This window comes from Cervus canadensis, chromosome 6 (genome assembly GCF_019320065.1).
Source record: "Cervus canadensis isolate Bull #8, Minnesota chromosome 6, ASM1932006v1, whole genome shotgun sequence".
Taxonomy (NCBI): Eukaryota; Metazoa; Chordata; class Mammalia; order Artiodactyla; family Cervidae; genus Cervus; species Cervus canadensis.
The window spans coordinates 13,322,045-13,342,317 of record NC_057391.1 but is presented as its reverse complement, the minus strand read 5'-3'; the positions used below and the strand labels follow the sequence as shown (position 1 = coordinate 13,342,317).

The 20,273-nt window shown below is 42.4% G+C and overlaps 1 protein-coding gene across 1 annotated transcript in view; it reads right to left on the bottom strand.

Moving 5' to 3' along the window:
* Positions 1–20,273, bottom strand: part of IQCH (IQ motif containing H) — a 236,794-nt gene that overhangs the window by 28,516 nt on the left and 188,005 nt on the right. Inside the window, exon 17 of the mRNA XM_043470878.1 lies at positions 548–718. Coding sequence (XP_043326813.1) covers positions 548–718 — 171 coding nt within the window. The remainder of the gene's footprint in view (positions 1–547; positions 719–20,273) is intronic.

Genomic DNA, 20,273 nt, shown 5'->3' with positions numbered 1-20,273 from the left:
TGAGGCATTTTAGCAGCAGGCATCAACTTGAGTTGCTTGCCGACTGGATGTTGGGACATAGGGTGACTGATCCGCTTCTGGCCCAACTCACCAAGAGGAAGGAAGGAGAGACCATGAGTGCAACTGTGGGTAGTTTGAGCCTGAAGACTCTAACATTCTGTTGAATATAGAATTTAGGAATCGGAGGCTCAAAAAAGAGATTTGGGCTAGAAAAATACAGGTTTGGTTGGAAGCTTCTGGTAACTGCAGCAGTGGATATAGATGTATTTGTCCTGGGAAGTGAGCTGAGAAGAGAACAGAGAGGAACACCCAGACATCCAGCCCTGGAAAGCCCTTTCTCCTTCCATCCTTCCACGTGGTGCTTCTCCCCATTCCTATATTCCCCGTTCCTACAGAATGCTGTCTCCCCTCTGCCAGATGCCCATTTTGGGAGATTCAAAGATTTGCCTGAAATTCTTTTTTCCCTCTGGACCCATAGAGCTTGGCACACAACCAGAGCTCAGTAAATGGCACTGAGGAGAATCAGGATGCATCATTGGTCACTTACCGGCACTTTCTGAACATTTAGGTTGTTCATTTTCTTGTCTTTCTTGGGAGCAAAGCGGGGCACTTCAAGGGTGCTCAAACTGCAATCCAGGTGGCCGTTGGTCAAGTATAAGGTGAGCTGAGTCAGGGCCAGCTGGTCGCTGTACGAGAGGTTGAGGCCTGTTGCCCACACCTGAGTAGAACAGGAACCACAGATGTGAGGGTACAAACCGCCAGCAGGGGAGAAGGTCCCTGCACCCACGACTGCCCTGACCCACCCTGAGCCACACCAGGCCCGACTGCACCAGCGAATACATGACTTAAGATGCTGTTGCTCATGTTTCTCCTTTGTTCAACAGAAGGATAGAGCCTTCAGTCTGATCCTTGTCAGAAGATTCTAGGTTCTTGTGGGGCATTTACACAACTGGAAATACCTGGCCAAGATAATCTGATGGAGAGGCCCGGTTCCGAAAGTGTCCCTTATCCTTTGATTTTTCTGCCTGTGGTTGGCCATTTCTAAAGTGGCCAGTGCAAGGCTTTCAACTGAGAAATGAAGTTGGACAGGAACTCCAGAGGATGGGCAATTAAAGGGGAGCAGATGGAGAAGGCAAAGGGCGAGTAAATATTAGAAAAGGGCAGTTTGCCCTGGCTTCAGAAAAAGCAGTGCTGGCTTCTCTGGGAATTGCAATATGATTCTTCTTTTTTATGGAGGGAAAATCATTTTTTTATTGTGGAAAGTTTAAATTTAGTTTTTGGGTTTTTTTTTTTGTTAAATTGGAGGATAATTGCTTTACAATGTTGTGTTGGTGTTTCTGCAGTACAACAACGCAGATCAGCTATAATTACATATATATGTCCCCTCCTCCTTGCGCCTCCCTTCTCGCTCCCATCCCAGCTCTCTAGGCTGTCACAGAGCACCAGGCTGGCTTCTCTATAATGCAGCAGCTTCCCACTAGCTATCTATTTTACACATGATACTGTACATACGTCAGTGCTGCTTTCTTAAATCATCCTTCCCTCTCCTACCCTGCTGTGTCCACAAGTCCGTTCTCTATGTCTGCACCTCCATTCCTTCCCTGCAGATAGTTTCATCAGTACTATTTTCCTAGATTCCATATGTTGCAATATGATTCTTGAGGGAAGCTTAGGGTTGGCCGACAAGCCTTAGCTCTACCACTATTTTAACCTTAAGAGTACAAGAAAGTCATTTTGCGCACCTTACGCCAGGAAACCGTGATAGCAGTCACCATAGCTGAATGCCAGGGTCATTAGAAGGGTGTGGGCGTGCATGCATGCTCAGTTGTTCAGTTGTGTCCAACCCTTTGTGACCGCATGGACTGCAGCCCACCAGGTTCCTCTGTCCATGGAATTTCCTAGGCAAGAATACTGGAGTAGGTTGCCATTTCTTACTCCTGGGGATCTTCCTGACCCAGGGATCAAACCCCTGTCTCCAGTGTTTCCTGCATTAGCAGGTGGATTCTTTACCACTGTGCCACCTGGGAGGTCCTAGAAGGATACTTTGATGCAATAGAAATTAAAATGCTTTGAGAGACAGATACATGTAAACAATAAGTTACTCTTAAGTTATTAGATGCTTGATTAATGTCCAGTAACTCCCTTGACAGATACTTACTGAGCATCTACTATGTGCTAAACTGCTGTTGGCAAAGTGGGTCATGTGCCACCCTCTCCTGTGGCAGACCAGCCTTAATTTCTCTTGTCACTCCCCCCACCCTACACTGAATCCAGAATCCTCCTCAGTTCAATGCTCAAGGCATATTACTGTGCTAGTCATCTACGTGTAAAAGGCAGAGACATAGCTCCGACCACCAAGAGGGGGAAGACGGAATCATATTCAATTAATTATAACACAGTGAATACTTGAGGGATGGAACAAACTACCACCAAAGCAGAAGGAGTGGACAGATCGAGTCTGGCTAGTGATGTCAGGGCTGTATCATGGAGAAAGTAGCATCTGAGCTTTGGCAAGTCACACACACATGGCCAGTCTCTGTGTATCAAGTACCTCCAGTGTGCCAGGGGCTTCATAGACACCTCAGATCTTTATAATAACCTTAAATATAACAGCTCTATGTCACTGATAAAGAAACAGAGGTTCAGAGCGGTAACCGTGTCTAGGAAGTGGTGGTACTGGGGTTCGAATCCAGTTTGAATCCAGTTCTGCCCCTTCCCTGCTGGAGGAGATGGCATCGATCCTGACCCAGTCCATCCTTACCCTGGACCAGCTTCCCAGTCACGCTAAAAGCCGAAGCACAGAGGATCAAACATGTTTTTGTTTAATATATCCATGCCATGGAAATGTCTTGTGGAGAAAACATGAAGTATTGTGTTTCTGGAGTATGCTGTAATTAGCAGTAATGCATTTTCACTGTAGGAAGTTGGAAACTAACACATTTTCATGAAGACTTGATTAAATAGTTTTTCCCCTTAGAAGGCCTACATGTGCCTCACACACCAACTTGGTATGTTAAAATACATAATACATCTGCCCTAGAGTGGACGCCTCTCAAACAAATCTAGCAGTGAGTGACTTGAGTAAGCATTGAATGTAAATGGCATCATTATAAGGATATTAAGAGGTCAGGCTGTCAAGGCCCCTTGCTAAACTGAAGCTAATTTCAGGAGTCATATTCGCACAGTAATGCCCTTTTATAATAGCAAATAAATCACATTTGCAACAATTGTTAAAAACTAACTGCCAAGTATCTGTTGTGGTTGTAAATATCCTATTTGTCAACTTAAATATTTCCTGCTGTATGACATAAAATGCAAATCAGATGGGGACAGCTACTTTTCCTTAATATGAGAAAGTGAACTTGCTCTTCTTACATGTTGGGCAATTTTTTCCCAGAGCTCTATTGATGTTGCAGAGTCCTTGATCAAAGGGATTACATATAACAAACATTACTAATATTGTGCTAATAATATTCATGTTTTGGTGATAAGGATTTTAGTGGAAAGCCGAACGGAGTAGTGGAACAAGAATCAAAGAGTTGGAGAGCCCGAATCTGGCCCTTGCAAATAGTGCAAACTTGAACAGTTATTTAAACTCTGTCTCAGTATCTTTACGTGTAAAAGGCACAAATGATGATACGTACCACAGGAGATTTTTGAAAGCAAAATAGAATAAATGCATATAAAATTCCCTTACATATTATAAAGTCCAATACAGATGTTATTGATGAATACTAAACGTTTCCTTTAAGAGGAGTAGAATTTTAGGAGACACAATTTCCGTTTTCTATGCAGCTATTAGATTGCCTCATTTAATAGCTATTTTCCCCATTCATAAACATTGGGTTCAACCTCACAACTCAATCCAGTCAGTGGTTAGGTGTGAACAAGGTTGGTATTACCCTAACTCTATTTGACCCATGGAAATGCTAAGATCAAAAAGCGGCTTCATAGTTTGCCTAAGAGCATAGAGCATAGGCCAGAACTCTGAACTTTTTGTAGACCCAAAATAATTTTGCTACCCCAGGCTTCCCTAACCCCTTGGTTCACAAAGGAAACAGAACAAATTTCTTCATGCGTTTTCCTCAACAGCAGGCTTGCCTGAATTGCTCAGATAATTGTTCTGTTCTCCATCTGGTTTTTCTATTGAAGACACCGCCTGAGGCATCTTTGTTTTGCGGACAGGGGTTCCTATTTCCCCCTCTAGACTGTGAGCCCTTTGGGGAAGCCGCTGAGTCTTTGTCTTCTGAGAGTGCCCAGCGTCTGGGGCAGGCTGGCTCCCAGCAGGGCGCAGCCGCACCTCTGAGGTTTCACGTGAGCTCCTCCACAGCCTGTCAGGGACTGGGTCTAAGTGGGGCCCTAGAAGCTGGTTTCAGATTTAAAAGCAGCAAATATTCATTGAGCATCAACTCTGTGCCAGCCCCAGGCTTTCACACATATCTCGTTTGGTCCTATTTTGATCTTGGATTTTGCTGTTACCTTTAGAACTCAATCTCTCTCGACACTGGATACTCCCAACACGCTTTAGATGTGAGATGATGTACACAGCACTGTAGAAAGGCACTGTGACTGGGATGGAGAGAAGTAGATATATTTTTAAATGTTTACGAGGTGGCTTTGACGCTACTTTAGGACTTGAGATTACTAGCTTGATAGATTAATTGGTTAGATGTGAGGGTGAGGGAAAAATACCATTGAAGGTTAGTGCTTGGAAAGACTCTCAGAAATCATCTAATACAGTCAGTTTATTTTATAAATAGAGTAACTCAAGTGTAAGAAGCAAAGTGATTTGCCCTGGGTTTCAGAGCCAGGTATCAAAGGGGTGGGACAAGAAGCCAAGGTGGATCAGCTGTCCACTATAAAGCACTTGTTGATGGTTGTTTGACTGATTAATGGTATTCAAAACCCATTTTGTTAAAAATGGCTAGAGAGGTTTACAATACTAGAGAGGTTTACATCAAGGCATTAAGAAGCATGAACAACACAAAAAATCTTCATCTCAGCATTACTTGTAAAATTGAAAAATTGCAGCTGTCCAACATCTGGTCATTGGCTAAGGAGATTCTGACACATCCACATGACGGGAGAGTCTATGACATGATCATTAAAGACAGTGATTGCGAATAACTTTTGATGATGTAGGAAGATACATAAAACAGTAAGAGAAGGATATAAAGTCATATAGACAATATGACTTCAACTTTGTAAAAATTATACCTAGAGAGGACTAGATGACAATATAATAAAATGTTAACGTTAGCAGATTTATGGTAAGTAAAATTATATACAAACTCACATATATTCTAGATTTGTACTGTCTATCATGGTAGCCACTGGACATGTGTACCTGTCAAGCACTTGAGATGCGGTTGGTTCAAATTCAGATACGCTTTAAATGTAAAGGGCTTGCCTTGCGGCTCAGCTGGTAAAGAATCCGCCCGCAATGCGGGAGACCTGGGTTCGATCCCTGGGTTGGGAAGATCCCCTGGAGAAGGGAAAGGCTACCCACTCCAGTATTCTGGCCTGGAGAATTCCATGGACTATATAGTCCATGGGGTCGCAAAGAGTCAGACACAACGGAGTGACTTTCACTTTCACCTTCATAAATGTAAAATACACACCAGACCTTGAAGAATCAGGAGTAAAAAAAGAATGTGAAATATCTCAATATATTTATATGCAGACTACAAATTAAAATGATACTCTGTATGGATTACATGTCAAATGATACTATCCTGCTTATGTTAAATAAAGCACATTATATATTAAAATTATTTTAATTGATTTTTCAGTTACATTTTAAAATGAGACTACTTCCCTGGTGGCTCAGATGATAAAGAATCTGCCCGCAATGCAGGAGACCTGGGTTTGATCCCTGGGTTGGGAAGATCCCCCTGGAGACGGAAATGGCTGCCCACTCTAGGAAGTCCCAAGGACAGACATGCCTGGCAGGCTACAGTTCATGGGGCCGCAGAGAGCTGGACACTGCTGAGCAACTAAGCATGACTAGAAAATTAAAATTACACATGCGGCTTACATTTGTGGTTTACATTCTATGTCTAATTTGATTGGTTGCAAAACAAAGTCCATTGCAGCTTCCGCCAGGGGCAGGACCAGTGGGGAGAGGGGATGTGGGAGAGGTGCTGCGGAATCCCAGCTCTACACTCCCTGACTGGGTTGGGCTAGACGCAGTCCACACTGTAGCTGCAGTGGCAGAGCTGGGGCAAGGTGGGCAGAACGCGGGGCAAGGCAAACCAAGAAGCTACAACAACCTCAGTGCTTCTAAACAAGCATGTGAGAACTGAAGACAGGATCAGGCAGAGGTGAGCTTGTCCAGAACTGTTCAGTTCCGAGGTTCTGGGTCCCGCTTGGGCTGCAAGCTTTGGGATGAAATGGTAATAACATGCTTCTGTGTGGGGAGGTGTGGGAGACAGGGTCCCGGGATTGAGCCCTTTTTGCCTTAGGTGTTCCAGGCAGATGGAGGCCGCCTGCTCACCCCTGCTGTTCCTGCCTCTTTCCTGTGACAGGCAGGATGGATGGGTGGCAGAGGGTATAGATGTGGGCAGATGTGCTCAGGCCCTACATCCTGCGACTATCTCCAAGGGCAAATAAAACAGCAAAGACTTTGGTCTTGCCAACCTTCTCTTTCGGGCATTGGGGTGGGTATGGGATTGACAGACTAATTTACAGATCAAATAACATTGTTGAAGAATCAGAGAACTTCAGAACTGTCAGAGCCTGGATGTTTTGCAAACCCATCTTTAGGTTTTCTTTCTTCCTTCTTCTTTATTTGTGAGGAGAAGAATCTGATGCTCCAGACAGGGTCAGTGACTTGCTAAAAGCCCTACTCTCAGTACCAGAGTCTAAGACAAATATTTGTGACTCTTGGCAAGTTACCTCTCTGGGCCACTTTCCTCCACTAATCAGGGGATAACAGTCCTGGTGAACCCTCCCTCAGCTGCATCTGTGAGGCTCATTAGGAAAATTTCTAAGCTTGTATAGAATTTCTTTCTATTTTAAAATTTTTATTTACTACAGAACCTTTTATTCTGATAATAAATTCGGAAAAATAATCAGTAGGTTTTTAAGAATATTCAGTCTTTTTTCATTTGAATTTTTAAATTGAAACATAGTTGATTTACAATACTATGTTAAAGTGCACAGCTTAGTGATTCAGTATTTTTATAGATCATACTCCACTTAAAGTTATTATAAAATATTGACTATATTCCCCATGCTTTAAATATATTCTTGTAGTTTATTTTATGCATAATAGTTTGTATCTCTTAATCCCTTATTCCTATCTTGCCCCTCTCCTTGTCTCTCTTCCCACAGGTAACCATTAGTTTGTTCTCTGTATCTGTGAGTCTGTTTCCTTTTTTTTTTTTTTTAATATTCACTAGTTGACTTTTTAGATTTCACATATAAGTGATAACAAACAGTATCTAGCTTCCTCTGACTTATTTCTCTAAGCATAATAACCCCCAGGTCCATCCATATTGTTGCTCATGTGGAATTTTTTTTTTTTTTCATGTGGAATTTTTTAAAAAGGTAGATCCTCCAACTAAGGCTTCCAAGAGATGCAGCACTGGGAATTCATTCACCACAGAGATAACATCAGGCCTTTAGAACAAAGCATGATACAAGACCCACCTTCCTCAGCAGCCTGTCGGGGCTAGAGGCTGTGTGCACCACCCACTGCCCACATTCATGTCTTTATTCACAGACCCAACATAATAGGAAACCCACTGTTCGACCAGTGGATTCTTTCTAGAGCAAAACCAAACTCTCAGTCAGACCCACGGCTATGCCTAAGCTGTGGAAGTCAGGCCACCTCTCTGATGGTTGGGCTATACAGTCATGGGTAGCCAAGGTTCCCCCTGTCCTTACTGAATCGTCTGAAAACAGAGCCAGCGGCTTATTTCTCACTTATAACTGTGGAGGCTGGGAATCTACTTGAGGGTGCTGAGCAGAGGAGTGCCATGATATAACATATTTTTAACTGCCCTAGTTGCGGTGGGGAGAAGAGACCGTGAGATGGCAAGGATGGAAACAGGGAGGTCAGCGAGGAGGCTGTTGCAGTCGTCTGGGTGAGAGACGATGGTAGGTGGTTCAGTATCATAATAGTAGAGGGTGGAGAAGTGGTCTTATTATAGATACACTTCAAAACTAGAACCTAAAGGGCTTTTTGATGGGTTGAATGCAGGTGTGAGAGAAACAGAGGAATCAAAGATGTCTCTAAGAACTTTGCCTTGAAAAAATGAAAGGGTGGGACTTCACTGGTGATCCATGGTTAAGAATCTGCCTGCCAATGTGGGGGACACGGGTTCGCTCCCTGGCACAGGAAGACCCCACATGCTGCAGGGCAACTAAGCCCCTGCCCCACAACTACCGAGCCCACGTGTCTTAGAGCCTGTGCTCCGCAATAAGAGAAGCCAATACAATGAGAAGCCCACTCACTGCAACCAGAGAAAGCCCATGCGCAGCAATGAAGACCCAGTACAGTCAAAAATAAATAAATATTAAAACAACAACAAAAAAAAGGAAGGGTGGAATTACCATGTAATGCATGGGACAGATTGCTTAGTTTAGAAATTTAAACTAGGAATAGTTTAAAGGATAAAATTAAGATTTCAGGCTTGGGAGTGTTAAGTGTGAGATACCTTTCTTGAATTATGTTCTGGAGGATGGGAGAGGATTTCAGGCACCTTTTCTCCTCTCTCAGCTACAAAATCAGAAGGATGTGCTTGGTTGGGGGGATAAAGCAGAATCAGTCCCTGTAGGGAGGTGTTTTTTTCTCTGTTGTTACTTTTGGGCTTTATCTCTCCCTGGTTGAAGAGAGGCAAGGTCTGCAGGACATGGTGTCTTCCCTAGGGGACAAGCTTCTCACTAGGTTTAGGTCAAGATGAAATAAGGCTGAGAACGGCAGGGGCAGCTTGGTAAGGACAAGAAGTGATGGCAGCTTGAGGGCGATGGAGACCTTGAGGGAGGCAGAAATCTTTACTGGATGGATGGAGCGCTGGACCAGAGTTTCAGGACCTCAGCAGGAGGGAGTGTTGACCTTGCCACTTGCTATCTGCATGATCTTAACTTTCTTCGCTCTCTGGGCCATAGATTCCTTGTCTGTTAACACAGACTAATGTTCATTATCCCTGAGGGTTATTGTGAAGATCCAGTGACTACATGATATGAGACTATTATCGTAGGGTCTGGCAGAAACAAATCTGGATTTGTTCCCTGTGTGACTGCCAGGAACAGAGTCTGGGGCAGAAGTAAGAACTTACTTCCCTGGCTCTTAACTCTGGTATTCTTGCCTGATTCTCAGATATAGGGTGCACATTTAACTCTTCTCAGATGCTGTTTAAAAATAGGTTCCAGAATCCCATCTATTATACAGAGAACACACTTTCTTAAGTGTTAGTTGCTCAGTCGTGACTGACTCTGTGCGACCCCGTGGACTGTAGCCTACCAGGCTCCTCTGTCCATGGGGATTCTTCAGGCAAGAATACCGGAGTGGGTAGCCATTCCCTTCTCCAGGGGATCTTCCTGACCCAGGGAAGCAGCTACTAAGTGAGATCTCTTTCCATCTTGATCACTGAATTGCTAGACAGCATCAAACTCTCCATTGTGGTAAACAACACACCTGATACTTAATTTTAAGGAAGGTGGTACACTGCACTGTAAGAATTTTTACTTAGTAAAATATTGATGTGATTATGATTCTTGGTAAAAATTGTTTGTATCACATAAAAATATCAATAGACAGGCAGAGGGGACTTCAGCCTCTTGGCATGTTGCCACCTAGTGGCAGCTTCTGGGATGGCCCAGTCTCTCAGAGAGGGGAAGAACTGCAGTTTCTGCTGGTTGGGGCAGTCACCCTGGGCCCTGATCAACAGTTGAGACTCCCAGGATTCATCCTGGAAGTCTTCCCCTCTGTCTCTATTAGTTTTATATATCGTTCTCGGCACAGTTTAAATCACAGCTCCATAAGACTTTCTCAGAGCAACCAGAGTTCTCTCTCCCACCCATCTGGCCACTACCTGATGTTGGGCCTTTGGAGTTCTTGGGGCTAAAGGCAGCAACAAATCTGGGCCCTGCTACTTAGCACTCAGGGCCATGTAGTCCATCATGCCTAGGGCCTCCGTGATTTTCAAGGGCCTTAAAAATACGTGGATTTTGAAAAAAAGAAAAAGTTACTGGCCCCCAATATGAAAACTATCAAATAACAATGTATCAACAAAATGGACATGTCAGTTAAATGGAACGCAACTCTTACACACTTACATCGGTGTCACATTCCATGGGGGTGCATTTATACATTTGATGTGATGTAGGGTAACAGAATCTCTAAAACTGAAAATATTCAGGGCCCAAAGAGGTCTGTTTAAACAGCCCTGTCCTGGCAGACCTAAAATGACATTCATCATTCCCACCTCCTAATTTTATGGCTGAAGACTCTGAGAGGTGAACTGACACACTCAGGTACCACAATTAGGGGAAGAGCTGGAATCAAGTTTCTAGACTCCTGCTCCAGCTCTTTTCATGAGACCTAATTACCAGCATTCATGATCCAATTTCTTTATAGCACCAGAAGCTTCTCTATGATTTTGAAAATTCTTTCAGGATGTTAGGGACAGTATTCAAAATTAATATGGGGATCCCAAATGGAAAACACTGAAACCTGTGCTGTGAGCAGCTATATTTATGTTTTCCATTTTTGTAAAAAAAAACCTTTTTAATACACTCTTGCCTTCTCTGCTTCCTTTCCCAAGCTTCTTCCACTGCCTCTGTAAATTTATGATTCTCTATTACTTTCAAGATTGATGGCCTACCTGATATTATTTGTATTCTTAAGGTACAGAATTACATACTCATTTCTTTTTTCCTTTAAGTATTTCCTCGCTTTTTTTATTATGAATTTTTGGAAAGCCATTTTCTTATTTTGCCATTGACCATTAAGGTATAATAAACACGAAAACCCAATTTTCATAACCTGTTATAGGTTTCTAGGACTAGTAATTATATGTGCTTCTTCCATGCCAATTCAACATAATAATCCTATGCTGTAGATAGTTGTTATTCTTAAATTTTCCCACTATAAATGTCAGGACTGGTGAATGATTTGCTTAGTTGAGAAGTGCTCTTTTAAAGTTATTAAAATGATCTCCAAAAGGCTTTTGTGTGGATTTTCAAGGCAGGAAGCTCTTATTCCGGAGCTCCCATGCTCCCGTCGGGAGCATTCCTGTGCCCAGTCCTTGTGGACATGGAAGGCTGTCTTGCAAAGTGAAGTGAGGATGTGCCTGCGGCAATGGCCCCATCAGTGCAGTGAGTTAGCGGTAGAGTTCGCCTTCCCCTCCTCATTTGCTTGGGGGCTTCAGTAAACCAGAATGTCTTATAAAGAACAATCTTGGTTGCAGACTATGTGGGCAAGAAACATGGGCTGTGGCCTCTGAGGAGATCTTGTCCAGCCTCCTCAAATCCCAGGCACAAGACTCCAAGAGGGGAAGAGACCAGAGTTCAGAGCCCTTGATTTAAAGTTGTTTACATTTGGGAAATTCCTAGAGAGGAGAATCAGACCAACAGCAGGGCCCTCTGATTCATAGCTGAATCACGCATAATACCTAGCACAGCACGCCTGATATGTGGGCACAATAAATCTGTGTTGGACAATTCCATTAAATAACACAAGGAAATAGATCTTCTCTTTAAAACACAGACAGGAAAGATACCACTTCAAACCTACAAGGATGGCTGAAATAAAAATGACAATAAAAAGTGTGGGCCAAAATATAGAGAAATAGGAACCTTCATGTATTGCTTAAGATGGTAAAATGGTGCAGTCACTTTAGAAAAGAGTTTGGCAGTTTCTCAAAGAGTTGAGGAACCTGGGAAGAGGGGCTTCCCAGGTGGTGCAGTGGTAACAAATCGCCTGCCAATGCAGGAGACATGAGAGACGTGGGTTCAATCACTGGATTGGGAAGATCCCCTGCAGTAGGAAATGGCAACCCACTCCAGTATTCTTGCCTAGAAAATTGTGGGCTACAGTCCATGCGGTCTCAAAGAGTTGGACATGACTGAGCACGCATGTTTGCACACACAAAGATTTGACATACAGTTAACCATATGACCAATATTTCTACTCCTAGGTAGGCAAGCAAGAGAAATGAAAATGTGTTTACACAAAAACATGTGCATGAACGTTCATAGCAATATGGTTCATAATCATCAAAGAGAGGAAACAACCCAAAGGTCCATCAACCGATGAATGGATAAACAAAATGTGGTGTATGAATGCAATGGAATATTATTCCTCCATTAAAAAGAATGAAGCACTGATAAACACTTAAACATGGATGAAGCTTGAAAATATTCTGTTAAGTCAAAGAAGCCAGTCACAAAAGATCACCTAGTGTATGATCCCATTTATATGAAGCAAGAGTAGGGAAGTCCATAGAGGGAGAAAATGGTTTTCAGTGACTGGAAGGAGGAAGGTGTGGGAAGTGATTTCTAATGGGTACAGTTTCTTCTTGAAGGAAATGGCCTAAAATTAGATAATTGTGATGACTGTTTAACTCTGTGAATATACTAAAAGCCACTGAACCATACACTTTAAAACAGTGAATTTTATGTGTATGATATCTCAATAAAGCTGTTACACACACACACACACACACACACACACACACACACACACACACCAGTCTCCAGGAGACCCTTGCTATGGAAAACACCTCCACAATTTGTATGACCACTAGTTTAAATCTAGTTGCATGTGTAAATCATGACTGAATGAGGGATCCCGTGATTAAACCACCTGCCAGACTGCCCTCTGAATATATTCCAGGTATTCTTCAAGTTTTCCTTTTAAAAAGCTTTTCCATATGTGGGTAGCAAAATAGCTGCTTTATAAAGCAAACTAGCATTCAGCAAGGGTTAATACCTGGAGCTCAATAAAAAGTTATGGGCTGGAAGAGATAATATATTAGCACCTGTCAAAAAGACTCAGGCCTGGGAATACAGCGTCACTTTTCTGGGACACTTAGCTGACTGCCCACTGCAGGCTTTCATTTTTTTTTTTAATTGAGTATAATTACTTTACAATTTTGTGTTAGTTTCTGCTGTTCAGCAAAGTGAATCAGCTGTATGTTTACATATTAATACATCCCCTCCCTCTTGAACCTCCCAGGCTTTCATTTTGTATCAGCTCTTGTACTGAGTGGGGCTGGGTGTGGTCAAATCCAGAAGAGCGGCAGGGCTGGTCAGGCAACTGGGCACGTGACTAAAGGAAAGTTTTGTCTTAAACACAGCTGCTTCCCTTTTCCCATCTCATTGCTCATTCCCCGGGCCCGCCCCCCCACCCCCACCCCCACCCCCACCAACGCCTCCGCCTGCTTTCTATGGTTGGGAGTGACTCCCAAGCTATATGCCTTCCATAGTGACATCAAGTTAAACTAATAATACAATAAGTCATGACTAATTTGGTGACAGTAGAGGGTTGTTTACCATAAAAGAACCTTTTGGATTTGGTTATCTGAGAGATGAATCTGGATTCCACAACTTTGCCTCTGTTGTCTACAGATTCTGGTGTTTGAAAGATTTGGCACCCTATCAAGCCAATATGCTATCTTTGTTGATGGCAGCAGGATTTAGAAAGCTGCCTATTTGACCACATAGAGGACAGACTCTAGGAGGGAGACTTGGGGAGGGAAAGAGGAAGGAGAATTAATGTACATCAAGGGTTTATTCTGTACAAGACACTCTGGTATTTTCTCATGTCATCCTCACAACAACCTTATGAAATGGATATTAACACCCACATTTTATAGAAGTGGAAGTGGAGGCTCAAAGGACCCCCAAAGCTGCCCAAGTTCCACAGCTAAGTGGCAGGGCTAGGATTAACGACCCAGTTTGCCTGACTCCGAAGTCCAGGTCTTCCCCGTACTTGATCTTGGCAATTACTCCCCAGCTGGCCAGGGGAACAAACGCTTGGGGAAAGTGAGAGAGCGCCATGCTGCTGGCAGTCACCTCCAGAAGCTCCACCAATTCCTTGGTTGTTCTGAAGCCAAAAAAAGGCCTGTGACTTATCGTGGAACTTTGGGTGACCCACTTAACACCTTTCTGCCTCGCCTTCCCCATTACTTGTCTGTGAAGCAGTTTGACAGCCTATAATGAAAGAGCTATATGAAGACAAAGAAATACTGTCCTTCAGTGCAGGCAAAAAGCCAAGGTTCCTACCATGATCAACAGAAGTCCTGTGTCACTTCCCAGAAACGTATGGGTAGAGCTTTAGGGCCCTGGGGAAAAAATCCCAATCGAGTAACTGCTGACAGAAAATCCCTCTGTAGTTTCATCTGCGTAAGTGGTTTTCAGTCCTGGCTTACCCGTCTGGGCTCTGCTGCTCACTTAGGGCTCTGCTCCCTCTGAGCTTCACCCCAGAGGCTGCTTTGACTGACATACCATTTGTCCCTAAGTTCAATTTCTAGCAAATGAAAGAAACTCATTATGGGAAGTATTTCCTTTTTTCCTTCCTCCTTTCCTCCCCCTGTCTGTCCATCTTTTCTTCTAAAAATTCAATGCACTTTCTTAACATATAGCTTACTCTCAGGAGAATGTACTTAGAGGGCTTGCAAATCATGGCAGATGTGTGAATTCTTAGTTTTAGCTCTATTTATATTTGATAATTATTTTATACAATCTTTAAGTCAGTTTGTAGGAAAAATTGTGAAATCACTTTCTTCATATTTCCCTCATCAACAAGTGAATAAAAAAACTTTTTCTCTGTATATATTTAAATCTGACATAGCATATTCTTTAGTATACCATATGTCTTTAACGTGAATAGAAGTCTTACAGTTATGTCTTTGAAACATGTCTTTTTTATATTGAGCCTCTTTAGAGCTGTCCTCTCATCCACACTTATACGCATGAGGGTAGGATTCCTGGTAGCTGACACAAGGGGTTCAAAGCCTGCTCCTTTCAGTGCTGAAAGACCCGCCGAAGAACCCAGTTGTCCTGCTTCCTGGTAACTGCCAATCCCATGTTCTTTTGGAGCTATATGTGACTCTTTCCTCTATAACTCCTCTGTATTTTCTGACAGTGTTCTCTCCATGGGAGGGGAATTCTGCTATTTGGACTTTTATTTTTTATTGGATCCTGACTGATTCTGGTCAAGTTTCAGTGGGTTGGCTTGATATTATTTACATAATTAAGACGTTTGTGAAGAAATTGGATAAGATTTAAAAAAACAGACATAAATAAGTAGAACTCTAGAGTGGGCTAGGAATGTGGTCTGTAGGGGAAGAATGAGTCCCTCAAAAAGTGAAGCCATTTCATTTATTTTAAGGGCTCGGAACGCTAAGCAACACAATGAGTCTTATGTATAAGAAAGCAAAATATATGTTTAAAGGAATATACATACTGTTAAAACAGCTCTATTTATGCAAAAGATTCATGTAACTTTATAAAGGTTTTCAGGGATTTTAAAGGATTTTAAGTGCTGTGTTAGACTGTACTAGTAACAGATGTTCAACGGCATGTTTAAGGTTTTGTTTTACTGAAAAAGCAATGGATTGCTTGATATTTTCTTTTAAAAAAACCATACCAAAGTCACCACATTTTAAGTATAGCTCAAATTCATTATTTCTAAAAAGCATAAATGATTGAAAATAACAGAAGGGCTCCTAAAAATAAATATTACTGTAGTGGAGCTAGAAGATTTTGTTTGCTAAATATTCCCTTCAGAGTCCCAGTCTCTTGTGTCACTTCTTGTTCTTTTTCTATGAAGACAGATGGTGTCAGTAATTGCCTATATATTTAATTAAGTTAAAAAGCTACAAAGTAAGGTTTTGGCAAAAAGAAAGATTTCATGATATGAGCAAAGAAAGCAAAAGGAAGCAAAAATTGGTAACATTAAGACACTATTCCTCGCCAGATACACATTTTGATATCATACGTGTTAGAATGTAAGATTGGATTTTGTAAACCTAATGATTAAAAAGAGGGCATTTATTCTGAAAGATAAAGCCCATAATAGAAATCTAGATGGCAGTTCTCTTACATTTCTGACCAGCTAGATGGGAACGTGTCTACTGTCAACATCGCCTCCAACCTTAGCCCAATATTCAGTGGTTATTCTAAATTCTTCTAACACTCATGTTTTTGCCTGGGATTTTTCATCCAGCAGGCTAATCATTGTGAAATTATTATGGAGGGAAAATCAGTAGCTACTTGTAGAAAGTGGTTTGGAAAGCTGACTTAACCATTCTTGTGGTGTCTGTTTTCAATGTTCCCATCCCGTGAATCCACCTTCTGGCTTAATGGCAATATGGCGCTCCCAGCTGTGGTGCTGTGTACAGGCTTGCTCATTTAAACTCTTAAAGCTTAAAAATGGCTACCACAACACTGATTTTATTCCATTTCCCTTAGTCATTAACATTTAATGATTACCTTATGTGCTGAGCACAAGGATGGAATATATTAAAAAAAATAGGAGATGTGTTTTCTGGCTTTAAACTGTTCAGCTCAATTCAACGAGCATATTGAGGATCTACAAGGGGAACATACATTTTCCTTGGTGATGGTGGCTGAGGAGCGGGGAGAGACTGACAAAGGAAGTCACCATCATCAATTCAGTGCAGCACCATGGGAAATAAACGCTGTGAGAAAAGGAATGTGCGCTCAGCAGGCGGCTAAATCATGGTTTGAACCCTGGATTTGCCACTCAGTTGCTGAGTGACCTTGAACATGTCATTCTAGCCTCAGTTTCCTCATTTGTAAATTAGGGATGAGAGTATTCTTTTCTACACATAAACTATATAATGTCAGAAGTGAAAGTGAAAGTAGCTCAGTTGTGACCGACTGTTTGCGACCCCATGAACTATACAGTCCATGGAATTCTCCAGGCCAGAATACTGGAGTGGGTAGCCTTTCCCTTCTCCAGGGGATCTTCCCAACCCAGGGATCCAACCCAGATCTCCTACATATAGGCAGATTCTTTACCAGCTGAGCCACCAAGGAAGCCCAAGAATACTGGAGTGGGTAGCCTATTCCTTCTCCAGTGGATCTTCCTGACCCAGGAATCAAACCAGGGTCTCCTGCATTGCAGGTGGATTCTTTACCAGCTGAGCTACCAGGGAAGCCCATATAATGTCTGGCACATGACAAAAATTCAATAGACAGTTGATATTACCATTCGTAATTATTCTAGCTGTCAGTACTGTACCTCAGCTCTGAGAAGCTAGAGAGTGAAGTGGCAATGAAGGGGGATTATTAAGGTGGGTTTTCATGAAGAGTTGGATTTTGAAACATGTTTTAAAAGAAAGGAAGCTGCATATTGAAAGAAAATAAGGAAAGGCCAATTGTAGGAATGAAGGTGGCATGTGGGAGGCAGGATGTTGCTGTTGTTGTCCAATCTCTAAGTCATGTCCGACTCTGCGAGCCCATGAACTGCAGCACGCCAGGCTCCTTTGTCCTCCACCATCTCCCAGAGCTTGCTCAAACTCCTGTCCATTGGGTTGGCGATACTATCCAACCAGCTCATCAACTGTAGCCCCCTTCTCCCTTTGTCTTCAATTTTTCCCAGCATCAGGGTCTTTTCCAATGAGTCGGATCATTGGAAGGCAGGATGAGAATGCATTTATTAAATATGGGAGCTACCAAGCAGGTCTAGTATATCTTGTCCTAGAGATACTCTGGACATGAGCAATGAGAAAAACACTTGGTACCACATTGTGGGAGAGGGATGGTTCAGGGCTGTGGTAAGAAATAGGTAAGGCTTAGAGCAAACTTCCCTGTACTTTGTCATCCCAACGACATGGTTCAGGTATAATAAAATGAAAATAAATGCTCTGGACTCTTTCAAAGGGGAAATTTTATCACGCAAAAAGTCATGACCACACAGCCCCTTCTCCCTTCCCTGCAGCCCCTCCCCTTTCTCATTCTGTCTTGAGATTCTGGGAATCTCTCCTTTCCCCAAGGGCGTCAGACAGAATGTGGACAAGCTGTGGGTAGGGTGATTCCCTGTCCCCTCCATGGTGGGTGGGTCGGCGTAGGTGAGTGTTGGGGCCGTGGGACGGTGATCACTGGTTTCTTTAGGGGATCTTCCCTGGTGGTTCAGTCGTTAAGACTCTGCACTTCCAATGTTGGGACTACAGGTTTAATCCCTGGTCAGGGAACCAAGATTCCACATGTGGCTGGCCACGGCCAAAAAAAAAAAAAAGCTGGTTTCTTTGGCTTCCCATGAGAGCCAGCTTCCAGAGGTCAGAGTGGTGGGTGGGAGGACTTTGCTTCTAATGTGGCTCTTTGCTTCCTCAGCCCACCTCACTCCTTCCTGCCAAAGCATCCTCCCACAGGTCAGGGGAGTATTTCATGCCCTCATAACGGGGGGCAGGGAAAGTCTTGACCACGCGTGACAGCTGGAAATAGGATAGGCCACTCAGCTACTATGATGCTGGTAGACAAACTGTACCTACATGTTTGTGGAGAATGTTTTGGTCTTTCTTAGCATCAGCAGGAAGACTTTTCGTTTCTCCCCACCTGCTGCCCTCCTGAGTCCTAAAGAACTGTAGCACCTCCTGAAAATTGCGGAATGCAGTGTGAGTGCCCACATTTGCCCTTCACTGGCAATGTTTTTGGTATTTAAAGTTAGTTAAAGACCTCCAAGTTCAGGGAGAAGTGTCTGGGTTTCATTCAAAAGGAAGCAAGAATCTCCATGATGAGAGTAGTCATCTAAAGAAGTCCCGGGTGGGACAACCAGATATAAACAGAAGACCTGGGTCTATTCTTTGTTGACCAACAAAAGTTCTATGCAGGAGCTGATGTTTAGGCTTGGGCTCAGTCTTCCTAAAGGTTAAGGCTTACAATGTAAGGAGGTTGAAAAAGTGAAAGTGAAAGTGAATTTGCTCAGTCCTGTCCGACTCTTTGCAACCCCATGGACTATAGCCTACCAGGCTCCTCCCTCCATGGGATTCTCCAGGCAAGAGTACTGGAGTGGGTTGCCATTTCCTTCTCCAGAAGGTTAAGCCAACATTTAAGGACAATTACATATGGTAAGATTATATATAGCAAAGTTGGTCACTAGCTTACCTGCACTATCAGTGTTAAGAAACATAATTGTAATTTTCACTGTAAAAATTATTGTCATCATTGCTTTTGTGCTTACTGCAGAAGTCATGGTCATCACCATCATCATTACTATTACTTGTACATTACAGGTCTCTTTCAATGGTACAAAGATGTAGACCTTTCAAAGGGACAGGTCTTTTACTTTAATGCTTCAGAGCCCTTGGGATCTATTTTCCCTTCACTAGGTATTAACTTGTGATTTACAATGTGCCTATTATAGCATTTAAAAAACACTGAATAACAGGCACTTCTGTTTATACTAAAGGCCTATTAAATTTTAATTTGGATATACACTGTTAACCTTCTTACATATAAATAAAATACCTTCCCTAAAGAGGAAAAGTAAATCTCATTGAAGTCCCTTGGTGAATACCTTGTATATCTTGAAGAGAGAGATAGGGAGATCTTGCAAATGAGAGTACTAGGGGGGGACTCAGAGAGAAGTATTCATTCATTCATTTAATAAATATTTATTGTGGATCCATTATATGCTAGACATGGCGCTAGGTGCTGGGTATAGCAATGAAGAAGGAATTATGATATTTCTGTAGACCTTGGTTTTTCCACTCTCTGAAATAAATATATTCACTTTTGATGCTTATATATCACTTTGAGATGATAATGTTCACTGACTTTTAAAAATAATGCTAATTCAATTCAGATTCCATTCACAGTTTGAGAACCTGCTGAGGGCTCGGCTGACAGTTTTACATGTGATTATGCTGTTTGATTTAATAAGAACGGCACCTTGTATCTGCTCAGCCTCTCAGAACATCCTGTGGGAAGGAGGGCAGGCACTCACTATTTGTCAATGGAAACGTGAGGCTCAGAGAGGTCCAGTGAGTTGTCTCAACTATCACAACTGCTAAGTGTAAAGACTGGGGCCAGAACCCATCTATCATAATGAAAATATTTTCAGCTGTCTCTTTTTTTCTGTTCTAGGCTGATTCATTTGTATTTAGAAACTCAGAAACAGTTTTCAGAATACATGAGATACAATATGATGTATAATCTGACATACATCAGGCTCTCCATTTTTGTCTTTCCTCATAATTTGTAACAAAATTCTTTTCCTTCTGTAACTACCTTATGTATCTAGGAAGAGCCATTGTTAGGAGTCTGTAAATGTTTTCATCAAAGCTCTTTTTCAA